The sequence below is a fragment of the Zea mays genome, chromosome 1, assembly GCF_902167145.1.
Source record: "Zea mays cultivar B73 chromosome 1, Zm-B73-REFERENCE-NAM-5.0, whole genome shotgun sequence".
Lineage (NCBI taxonomy): Eukaryota > Viridiplantae > Streptophyta > Magnoliopsida > Poales > Poaceae > Zea > Zea mays.
The window spans coordinates 301,510,619-301,521,526 of NC_050096.1; the positions used below are offsets into that span (position 1 = coordinate 301,510,619).

Below are 10,908 nucleotides of genomic sequence, written 5' to 3' on the forward strand. Positions count from 1 at the left end.
AATCATACTTCGAGTGAATCTTTGCAGTCACTTGTGTTATATATGACATCTCCTCGATTAATCTTCAGACAAGTGGTCTAAAATAAATCATCTTCAGGAACTGAAAATTTTCACTTATTACAACTGGTCTTTGGTCTTCTTCTCTAGAATGTTTGATGCTTAATACTATCACATGCTTTCTCAGATGTTTCACCTTGTATACGAATACTACTTCAGTAGTATTTGAGATGTCATGAAAGTTGGCTGCAAAGGAGGAAAAACACACACGTGTCCCCACTTCTTAACTGAGCATTAGCAGTTCCAGAGTAAAAAATGTTACATACACAAGACATTTGCGATGTTGTTATATAATGATCCAAACAGGACGTGTCCCGAAAGATGAATAATCATCCCAGACAGGTTCTTGAATCGTATATATATATATCACATACTTGAAGATACACTCCAGATATCCTGAAAGGTCTACGGGACAAGCAAAAACACAATTGACACGAAAGATAAGACATCAACAAAAATGCCCGCCTTTCATCTGCTCTCTAAAACTGCTTGCTGGTCTTTTTCAATCTTCGGTTTTCGCCTTTTCTAGCTTCTGCAATGCACAATAGCACAAGTTAACACACGGCTCTAAAGAATATGCATAGAAGCAATACAGCAAAGAACAGTAAAAACCATCTTTGAAATAGAACAAACACAAGATGCTAGCACAGGGCTTAAGGATATTTTAGAACATACAGGACTCGACTAAATGAAATCATATTATTTATGTAGCACCTGTGAGTGCAGGTGTTCAGTTTGTTAAAAAGCAATCTCTTTTAAAGCTCAAATCGCATCCAGCCTATAACCTGAATTCTGCATTCATTCACAGAGGGTTTACCTATACAAATACCGCTAACTTGGCACTGCAAGCAAATGATCCCCAGGATTTGCTGACACCTCAATTAAAGGTGCATCAAGTTCTAGTAGGATGTAAAGAAAAAGATCCAAAGAAATTGTAGCAAAAAATAAGTCATGCTAATCAGATTTCAGGGGCAATGAGGATCGGGGAAGGTCCCAGATTCCAACACTGAACCAGATGTGAGCATCGAAACCAAATGAGACATTAGTTATAACATGAAGAACATCCAGAATTCATTTAACCTTCCACTTAGGCTGCAGCTGTGCAGCATACAAACATCCTATCTAAACAGCTAGGATGTTCATCCCAGGTAGCTCCATAATCCCATTTTTGCAGTTTGCATCAAACACTCAATAACCTTAATATTGGAAAAAAGATATGTTAAATAAATTTGTAAGTTGTAACACCAATTGCCCGTACATGAAACAAATGGCAAATATGTGCGCCTAGGGGTGGTGGTAATGGATCTCGATCCAAATGTTTCTTCACAATTCGTTTGAGCCCTTAATTAATTTTAGTTCAAGAATGAATAGAAATAGATCAAGATCCAAATATGATCCAATCCTTAAATTTTACAGTGTAAAATTTGGAGCCCGTTACCACCCCTACATATGCCGGATCATCATGTTAACGCTTGCAGAGCTGCGGTACAGAAGTACACAGCAATACAGATACATTCCATCCTTTTATAACATGAACCAAAGTGGCAGTTTTTATCTAAGCCTACCATGGAATGAAGCACGCCACGCTTACAAAAAACAATCACGTGAATGCACCCACAAAGCCACTTCATTCATTCCTATTTGCAAGACTATGGTCGAATTCTTCTTAATAAGTAGCAGATGGTCACTAATCAAAGCAGATATTTGGTTCTCACATTACAAAGAACATTGAGAAGTAATCCGGTCTTGATGTTTACACAAAACATCTGATCTGAACAACAAACATATTCATCCTAAGCAACTCCACTAACGCACAGCAAGCAAACAGGTTTGCCTGAATTATCGTGTGAACACTTCGCAAAAACGGTAATACAATCGCTTCGCGTCCGTCCAGAAGACAAATCGGGGAGGCAGTGTTCAATGGCCCATCGGTGACTGCGCCGGCGTGGTCGAATCCGGCGCAGCGAATCAGCGGGCGGGAGCCAAATCGACAGGGATGGGGGGAGGGCGGTCTTACGGACTGCTCGGAGTGCCACGAGAGGCCGCGGTAGACGTTGACGGAGAAGGTGGCGGCGAGGTAGAGCGTGGCGACGCCCAGCCCAGCCGTCAGCGCCTTGAACGCCAGGTCGCCCACCGCCATCGCGCCGCTTCTTCTCGTCCTGGGTCCGGCTGGAGCAGCAGCAAAACCCTCGCTTGGGATGGGGATTTCTGTCACGGTTCTGTCGAGACGCGAGGCGAAAGCACTGCTTCGCCGGCGTGGGAGGGAGCTGGGCCTGCAGGTGGGCTTCTGTGGTGGGATGGAGGTGGGCTTGACCTGTGTTCTTCTTTCCTTGATAAAGGGCCAAGGGAGGATTCAGAACCAGTGACATGAGAAAACGCATGAGGTTGATAAATATATATATATATATATGAACAGCGTAGAAGAACAAATGGTTGATAAAACGGATGGATCTTTCCGTTCAAAAATGCATGGGTTTTATATTAACAGGCATTTTGCCATTTTGGGACCGCTGCATATGAATAATACATAGAATTTGTAAAGTGGACGCTGATGCCTTTTGTTTAGACTAGCGGTGTGACGCGCTACGCATATTTCTCTCTTCCAAACAATTTTGTTTCTTGGTCCAACTAAACGTTGGAGCAAAATTGGAGCTTTCATATTGAGGCACGGCAAACACACCGCACATGTTTTTCATTGTCCTCAACCTCATTCTCACTAAACCAGCCCTAAAAGGGTATTTAGTTTTGGAGGCTAAAGTTTAGTTTGTTTCACATTAAATATTGAAATGTCAACTATTAGTATTAAATATAATCTTACTAAAATGTAAACTATTAGTATTAAATATAATCTAACTGCAAAACTAATTACAAGGATAAAACCTAATAAAGTGACAATTTTTTAAGCCTAATTAATTCATGATTAGCAAATATTTATTGTATCATTAAAGGGGAAATCATTGATTAATTAGGATTGGTAGATTTACCTTGTCGTTCAGTTTTTATTTGTATAGTTAGTTTTGCAATTGAATTATATTTAATACTTTTAACTAGCGTCAAATATTTAATGTGACATCGACTAACATTTAGTAGAAGAAACCATACATGTCCTAAACCACAAAAAGTTACTATTACATTTTCCTTTTAAAATCACCAAAAAAAAATTTGTTCGCTCGCACTTGTCATTCTAAAATTCAAAGTATCACTTTCTCAAGCTTATCGTGCTGACAACGACTACTATACAAGTAGTCATTAAGCGGAATCTCGGGCACTCACAAAGATACGGTTTGTCGAGTGTTTCGCTCGGCGAAAGGCTACACTCAACAACTATTATCTTTGTCATAACTGTACATTCAACAAAGAATGCTTTGCCGACCGACCGTCTAACTCTCAGCACAAAAGGCCACTTGACAAGGAAGCACATCTGGGCACCAGAAAACATACATTGCCGAGTTCTATGACCATGGCACTCGCTAAAGAAAGCTGCTTTGTTGAGTGCCTACACAGACACTCGACAAAGACGCTGCGCGTGGGGCCCACATAAACTTTCTTTTGCAGAGTGTCTTTTAGACAGCACTCGACAAAGATACTACGCATGGGGCCCATGGAAGCTTTCTTTAACGAGTGTCTCTGAGATAGCCCTCGGCAAAGAACATCGCTTTGTTGGGTGCCTACACATACACTTAACAAAGTCTTCATCATCATCACTTGCAACCATCACGACAACTTTACGTTGTCAAGTACCTATTAGCACTCAGTAAAGACTTTGTCAAGTGTCCATAAAAAAAACTCGACAAAGAGATCATTGCCGACATCAGGTTTTGTCGAGCGTGGCACTCAATAAAGGCTTTGTCGAGTGTATTTGATTCTTTCCAGAGTGTCTGTGGCACTCGAGAAAGCGAGCGTCTCCAGTAGTGGACTTAAAGAGAACGACTGATATCTAGAGTGTCTGTGGCACTCGGGAAAGCGAGCGTCTCCGATAGTGGACTTAAAGAAAATGACTTATGTGCAAATGCAAGCATATCTTATGTGCAAATGTGTAAGATATTCTTCTAGAACTTTAGACGTCGTTTGGTTGGTTGTCTTCTAGCTGTAGCTGTTCAAGTGTGTAAGGTATCATATCTTAAGATCGAAGTTTTGAAACTTTGACCATCAATAACAAAAATATCCATAAACATTGACTAAGTAAAAATAAAATTATTACATTTACTATTAAAACATCGAGCACAATATATAATTTCTTTAATTTAAAAATAATTATTTTTGTAGATATTATTGGTGAAAGTTTTAAAACTTTGACTTAGAACAAACCTTTGTTATCTTATTTGTTATCTTAAGATAGGGAGGAAGAGAGTACATCTGTTGTAGCCCAGTAACCAAAAGCCGCAGTTGCTGCTGCGCTGCGACATCTGGTGGGAGTCAACCCAAGATGGGCAGCCGAAGGGCGTACTAGATTGTGATTAGATTGTTGCTGCGTATTAGATGGGCAGTCTTACCTGGAACAAACCTTCGTATGCATTATCCTTTGGAGTGCAAGATATGCACTATTTTAGGACCGAAAAGGCGAGAAAGTAGTACATAAGATAGTCCAGCACTAGAGATGTTAACAACAGTTGAAGGTTGCCTGGCCTCAAATATCTTAAGTTGCAGAGTTCAAAAGTTTGTATATACATGGGTTTGTTGAAATAAATCGAAATCCTGTCACTTTACAAACTCGCATCAACAGAATGCTATAGCAGACTAGTTGCCCATTCCTGTATTCATGGATATATTGGAGGTGTAATAACAGCTGACCTAGGAGTTCTTCGACTTGTAAAACCACGGGAAATAACGATACAAGTTAGGGAATACCAAAAACAACCCTACTGGTGGCAAAGCATTGGATTGGAGGTAGGCACCCGAAATGCAGGCGATCTAGGTACAAGCAGGAAGGGCATGGTATCACAAATTCAGGGCTATACAGTTCTAGCTCTACTATTCCTTGCAGCTTCCAAGGCAGTGCCATTCTTCAGTGCTTCTTGGCTTTCAGCCTCCCTACCCAGCTTATGAAGTGCCAGGGCCTGCAGGTAGTGTCCCATCGGCCAGTCCGATGCAATAATCTCGGCTCTCTTTGCATCCTCGAGGCCTTCCTGTGGGTTGCCGGCCACCACATGTGCGAAGCATCTCCGTCCCAGCATGGTTGGAGCCACCACTGCACCTGAGTCGAGGAACTGACAAGTATGCAATGCCAAAGATCAATAGCCTGAAGGTGCTAAGAAAACATACCGAAAGCACAAGACTACTTCACACTGATTGTGTCTTCATTATCATACCACAAAGAAAATTGTGTCAATAGGTGTATCATCGCAATTTTTAGCTACAAAACCACCTTGACTAAACCTCAAAAATACTTGAAACGCCTTACACGTGCTATTATGCTAACTTAGCGACTGTCATAGCAACCCAGTAGGCGACAAAATGTAGGGCCCTAAAAACGCAAACATGTCTAGTTGGAAGAAAAGCTACCGAAAAGTTGCTGAATACAATGAAATAGCAAAGATACCATTCTGAAATAGGGCATAAGGTAAGTACAGATAGTCCCTCCGTTTTTTTATTTGTCGCCGTTTAGTTCAAAAATGAACTAGCGGGCGACAAGTATTCGAGAACGGAGGTAGTATATAGGAAGGGGAATTAGGTGTGCATCACATATAATGTAAGCGTACCCTTGAGTAACACTCGATTGCAGTCGTGTATTCCTTAGACCTAAAGGCATTGTCTGCACGCCTCTTAACAACAAAGCTCTCAGATATATCACCATTCCATGACTGGAGAGATAGCTGCAAGTTCCAACATTAAAAAAAATAAATTTAAGAATGTTTATGACTGAGCATGATTAAATAGTTGAAATGTGAATGTAACCTCAAAGTTATGTTTCATGCAGAATGTAACCTCAAAGTTATGTTTCATGCAGAATGTGACAAGCATATAGATGCCATTTTTGTTATCATACATCCAAGACCAGTAAGATTTTCAAAGCAAGTTACCAGAATTTAGTAAAATAGAGTAAGATAAGGTATAGTCATCGCATTCAGGATTGATGAGAATCCCTACAGAATATGTATTTTATCGCATTAACGCAGTATAAAACAGGAGTAAGATATCATCTTCTCTGTTTTTCTCTGTTTATCACAGAGAGTACAGTGCAAACAAGGGGGAAGCAGTATATAGCATGAGCTGGCCATGCAAGAGCAAGATCATTGATGACAACCCCTGCTATTTATCATCACATGGCTTTAGTAATTGGATTGGTACTTGCTGAAAAGAGTAAAGCACAGTGTTGCGACAACAAACATAGAAGGAATAAGGTTTACTGGCAAATAGTTCTTTTACCTCAGCATTAGCCTCGTCGTCCTCATTATATCCATCATGCAGCAATATTTCATGCACTTCATTCAGGTCTGCTCTGGCAAAAGCTTTCCCAATAGCAGATAAGGAAACTTGACCTGAGTTGTTCTTATCATGTTGAATCCCAAGCAAAGTGTGCGAAGGAGTCTGCATCAAAATTCGGTTAGAACTATTGAGCAAGGAAAACTATATAAACAAACGACATAATTCCACATGCTAGAAAAACAAGATAAAATGTATGGCACAAACAACCAAAATTTGTGTTCTCAACAATCAACATACACACCAAGTGCATTCTAGCAAAATAAAATCAGGCTTACTACCTCAAATATGTAACAAAATTTAACTAGGGACATTTGCATACTCAATAATCACCACAGTATAAGAATTTTAACATTAAAAGACAATAGTAAGAAATAACATTACATAAGCATCTTTCTGGAGACTTGTGAGACCAGATACCACAGTTTTCAGATTTGGACGGTCACGTGCTTCATATTGCAGGCAACGGGATGCTAATCGCATCAAGTCTGTTCCGTCCGAGTTGGATACATGACCTTCTAAGCAAGAATCCATCAGCACTAGAAAGTTCTTTCCTCTTATAAGGTCGAGTGCCTACAAAGGAAAAGAAAAGGTAATTTCAATTAAACATACTAATAGCAAAACTAGTTAAACTAAACATCCAAACACAAAAAACTAAATAAAGGAGAGATTAGGTTAGTGTGAAATTTGTGTCTATATAAATTGTAGAATATGTTAATAGCAATACAGCGCCAATGTATTGTAATTGTGGAATATGTTAAAAGCACACAGAGAGTAGGAAAACTTACATGACTTGGTGGAATGTGCTTTCCACTCAGGAGATCAAGCAAGACAGTGCCAAAACTGTAAACCACACTCTCAGGACTTACTCTGCCTGCAGAACAGATAACAGTTAAAAACAAATGAAGATGCACAGTCCCAAAATGTTTCATGAGATACTATTGCTAGTGTGTGACACATTTACCTGTCTTAAGATATTCAGGAGGCGTGAAGGCCAAATTAGTACTGTAGCTCTTTCCATCTCGGCTGTTCTTCATCAGACCAAAACATGATAATCTTGGGTTACCATCCTACAAAATTGGTCCACGGTTAAAACAAAAAAAGACTAGCGCTTTTGTATAAAAGATCTGGGAAGCAACTAAGGTAAACAAGACCTACCACATCAAAGACAACCCTGTATGCATGCAGGTCATGATAGAGTGCCCTCCCTTTGCTACTGCAGTAGTCCAACGCTTGTGCCACATAAAGCGCAGCCCTCATCCTCATTGCCCAACTCAATGGATTTGTCTCCCCTACCACATATAACCACAATGAGGATAGAATGGAGCTATCATATTTTTTAAAACACAGAGCAGCTACCATATATTAGTGTGTGCGTCGGGCGCCCCGCACCACAGACCACCATAGCCAGTCATGGCTGCATGGCGGCCAGGCAGCCAAGAGCAGCCAGCTGAAGCTAGCCACGGTAGGCTGCCGGCCGGCCACGGAGGCCACGAGGGTGACCGAGGTCCGGTGGAGCAGCCCTGGTGAAAACGCTCAAAAAACTAGTGGTTCCAACAGCTGTTTACCCAGGTCTCAGCCACACGAGCCCCACCTCCCTACCTGGCGCCACTTAATGATAAAAAATCCTAAATGCTAAAAGCTCCTGACAACCATATCAGTGATCACAGCAATTAGAATCATCCCTAATAAGTAACATTTGTTGGAACCAACATTTAGTGGTTAGATGCAAATCAAGCTATAAATTAATGTCCTCTAGCATGGCCTAAAACTTAATGGCATGAATGACTACTGCACCTATAACCAGAACAAAGTGACAACCCAGTGTTGGTGACTGAGTAACTATAGAAAACCAGTGTGTTGATTTCAAACTAGCCTAAAGTACAGAAAATAGCACCATATAAAACAAGTAGGTAGAGGATTTGGCAGTAGAAACCCCTTCTACCCTGTGCATCCGAAGGCAACACTTCCACAGTGGTTACTGATACTGAGGTACAGACGACAAACACACATCCTTAAATATGGTGACTAAAGAGTAAAGACCAATGTCGATTTCCAGTTAGCTTAAAGTACAGAAATAGCAGCAGAAACAAACTTGAACAACCCTCTATAATTGAAGGCAAAACTTCCAGGGTGAATACAGGCGAAAAACACACTATGGGTCCCAATACCATCACGTTGACGCTACATTTGAACTAGTACCAAAAATCAAAATCAACTCTAAAAAAAAAGATGTGCTAGTTGCAGCTAATGTAGGAGAAGAGTAAGGAAGGAGAAACCGAACATACAGTGGAAGAGATGCTTTGCCAAGGTCTCGTGCGGCATGAACTCTGCGACGAGGAGACGCTCGCCGCTCTCGCAGCAGCAACCGATCAGATTGGCCAGCCTGCCACTACGCAGCTGCCCAACAGCCCTCGCCTCCTCCTGCACCCACGGAGGCACAGCCATTCAATCAGCCGCCGCAGAAGCAAGACGAACATAAGTAACGATCATCCATCACATGGAGCAAGGTACACGGACCAGGAACTGGCGTGAGTCCGGCCAGGCGGAGCGGCCGAAGCGCTTAATAGCGACGGTGCGGCCGGAGCTGAAGAGCGTGCCACGGTAGACCACGTTGGGTGCCTTCTCCCCGTGCTCCGACACGATGCGATCGGGGGCGAAGCCGTCGGTGGCCACCCGGAGGTCGTCGAAGCTGTACTCGGCGAACACCGGCACGCCGCTGCCATCATCTCCGGCGGCGCCATTCTCTGCACAGGGAAACCGACAGACACGGCGGTCGGATCAGGACCAAGGACGCGAGCAGAAAGGCAGACACAGCGGCACGCCTCGCTCGCCACGAGAGCGCACGAAGAAACGCGGAGAACGAAACGCGGTTCAAGTCCAGAAACCTCGCGCGAGCAACCGATTTCACGGAACCGAGCGGGGGAGAAACGTGAGGAGGTATCAGCGCAGCAAGTGGCGGCCGCCGGCCAGAGCGGACCACGATTCGGATCGCTCTTGCGCGTGCCAACAAATCAACCGGATGGGATCGGAGCCTCAGTTCCAGCGAGATCGATGGGGCCGCATCCCACCAAAACGGGCGCACAAAATCACGCAAGCGAAAACGAACAACAGAAACCCCGGAAAAAACGCAGCGGCAAAAAAATCAAAACAGAAGAGCCAGCCCCAAAATGCCGGGCCGCCGCCGCCGCCGCCCCCAACAACAGAAGAATCAGGCGCGGGGCGCCGGGCGAGTGTGGTGAGGAGAGAGAGAAAACTCGGAGAATCCTAGGAGAGGGAGCGGTGGCAATGTGCGGTAGGCGGCGTACCGAGCATTGGCGATTTGAAGTGGGGAGGCCACCAGCAGACGGAGAGCTTGGAGCAGCGAGCACCCATGGCCGCGCTCGCCTAGATCTCGCAGGCAGACGCAGCAGGCGACGGTTCCGTCCGCTCCTCCTCCACCGCCTCTCGCTCGCCTGCCACTGGTAGTGGTAGGGCTCGAATGGAGTAAGACTAAAATACTTGCGAGGTTCGGGGTGGGGAGTGGGGCTTGGACTGGTACTGATACTGGGACTGGGACTGGGGAAGGAGGAAGAAAGGACCCGGGTGGAGCACTCTGCACTCGGGCGTCCGGGTTGTGGATCCGAGGAAGGTGGTGGTGGACTGGTGGACTTTTCCGCTCTTCCTTCCCTGCTTTTGGGCACCCCTGCTGTCTGCAGCCTGTTTGCTCCTCCTCTTGCCAGCTTTTTCTCCCTCGCCTCCCCGCGTTATTATATACTCGCGAATTTCTTTCTCCTTTTCCACCGGAGAACAGGAGGATTTTGTGGCCTTTTGATTGAAAGTGAAGCGCCAGATAATGACCTGTCAGCATTCTTTTTAGGCAGGAGCACATTTGTGGTTTTATGAGTAAAATGTATGGGCGGTCTTCAAACTTATGTCTCGTTCTTTTAGTACAGGGACTAAAGTTTAGTTATGAGGGGCGAATCTAGTCCAAATCCTGAGTGGGGACTAAGTTTGAGTGAGAGCGTGAGCGAAGGTATATGAACTAATAAAGCTCTATAAATATACTAAATAACATAAAAAGTCCACTGAAACGTAAAAGTTGAGTGAGCGTCTGTGCCCCCACTATTTTCAATATGGGTCTGTCCCTAGTTAGGAGACTAAAGTTTAGTTCTTACTCTGTTTGGTTGTAGGGACTAAAACTATTCAAAACACATTAAATGAATCATAAGAGGATTAAAACATCCCATAGCATTCTCACACTATTAGTGCAACTGAAATAAAGGAAAGACAAAAGGTGAAATTTATATGGTTTAGTCTCTTTTAGTCACCCCTTGAGGGACTAGAGACTAAAACAATTGAGTCATTGTTTTAGTCCCACCGTTTGGAAATTTATAGACTAAATGAGACTAAAATGGAAAGATTAATCTTTAGTCCCTCAAACCAAAT

General features: G+C 43.2%; 2 protein-coding genes across 3 annotated transcripts; both read right to left on the minus strand.

Moving 5' to 3' along the window:
- Nucleotides 1-315: 315 nt before the first annotated feature.
- Nucleotides 316-2,286, minus strand: LOC111347717 (uncharacterized). Its single transcript, NM_001357524.1, has 2 exons — nt 2,075-2,286; nt 316-589 (listed from the first exon to the last, which is right to left on the minus strand). The coding sequence occupies exons 1-2, from the start codon at nt 2,195-2,197 to the stop codon at nt 560-562; spliced, it is 153 nt and encodes a 50-aa protein (NP_001344453.1). The 5' UTR covers nt 2,198-2,286; the 3' UTR covers nt 316-559.
- A 2,371-nt stretch (nt 2,287-4,657) lies between these two features.
- On the minus strand, nt 4,658-10,203 carry LOC100286004 (uncharacterized). Of its 2 annotated transcripts, NM_001158892.2 has the most exons (10): nt 9,789-10,186; nt 9,001-9,227; nt 8,769-8,904; nt 7,639-7,772; nt 7,445-7,550; nt 7,269-7,354; nt 6,865-7,053; nt 6,424-6,585; nt 5,757-5,870; nt 4,660-5,264 (listed from the first exon to the last, which is right to left on the minus strand). In NM_001158892.2, the coding sequence occupies exons 1-10, from the start codon at nt 9,853-9,855 to the stop codon at nt 5,010-5,012; spliced, it is 1,476 nt and encodes a 491-aa protein (NP_001152364.1). In that variant the 5' UTR covers nt 9,856-10,186; the 3' UTR covers nt 4,660-5,009. The 2 variants fall into 2 exon arrangements, with proteins under 2 accessions (XP_020408994.1, NP_001152364.1); XM_020553405.2 differs by lacking the exon at nt 5,757-5,870 and having other exon boundaries at nt 4,658-5,264; nt 9,789-10,203.
- Nucleotides 10,204-10,908: the final 705 nt, after the last annotated feature.

Excerpts from the sequence above, each read along its gene's own strand:
- LOC100286004 (NM_001158892.2), bottom strand. The coding sequence starts at position 9,855 with ATGGGTGCTCGCTGCTCCAAGCTCTCCGTCTGCTGGTGGCCTCCCCAC. Across the intron at positions 8,905-9,000 it reads CGGACTCACGCCAGTTCCTG|GAGGAGGCGAGGGCTGTTGG; the intron begins GTCCGTGTACCT and ends CCGTGGGTGCAG. Across the intron at positions 5,871-6,423 it reads ACGACGAGGCTAATGCTGAG|CTATCTCTCCAGTCATGGAA; the intron begins GTAAAAGAACTA and ends TGGAACTTGCAG.
- LOC111347717 (NM_001357524.1), bottom strand. The coding sequence starts at position 2,197 with ATGGCGGTGGGCGACCTGGCGTTCAAGGCGCTGACGGCTGGGCTGGGC. Across the intron at positions 590-2,074 it reads CGTGGCACTCCGAGCAGTCC|AAGCTAGAAAAGGCGAAAAC; the intron begins GTAAGACCGCCC and ends TGTGCATTGCAG.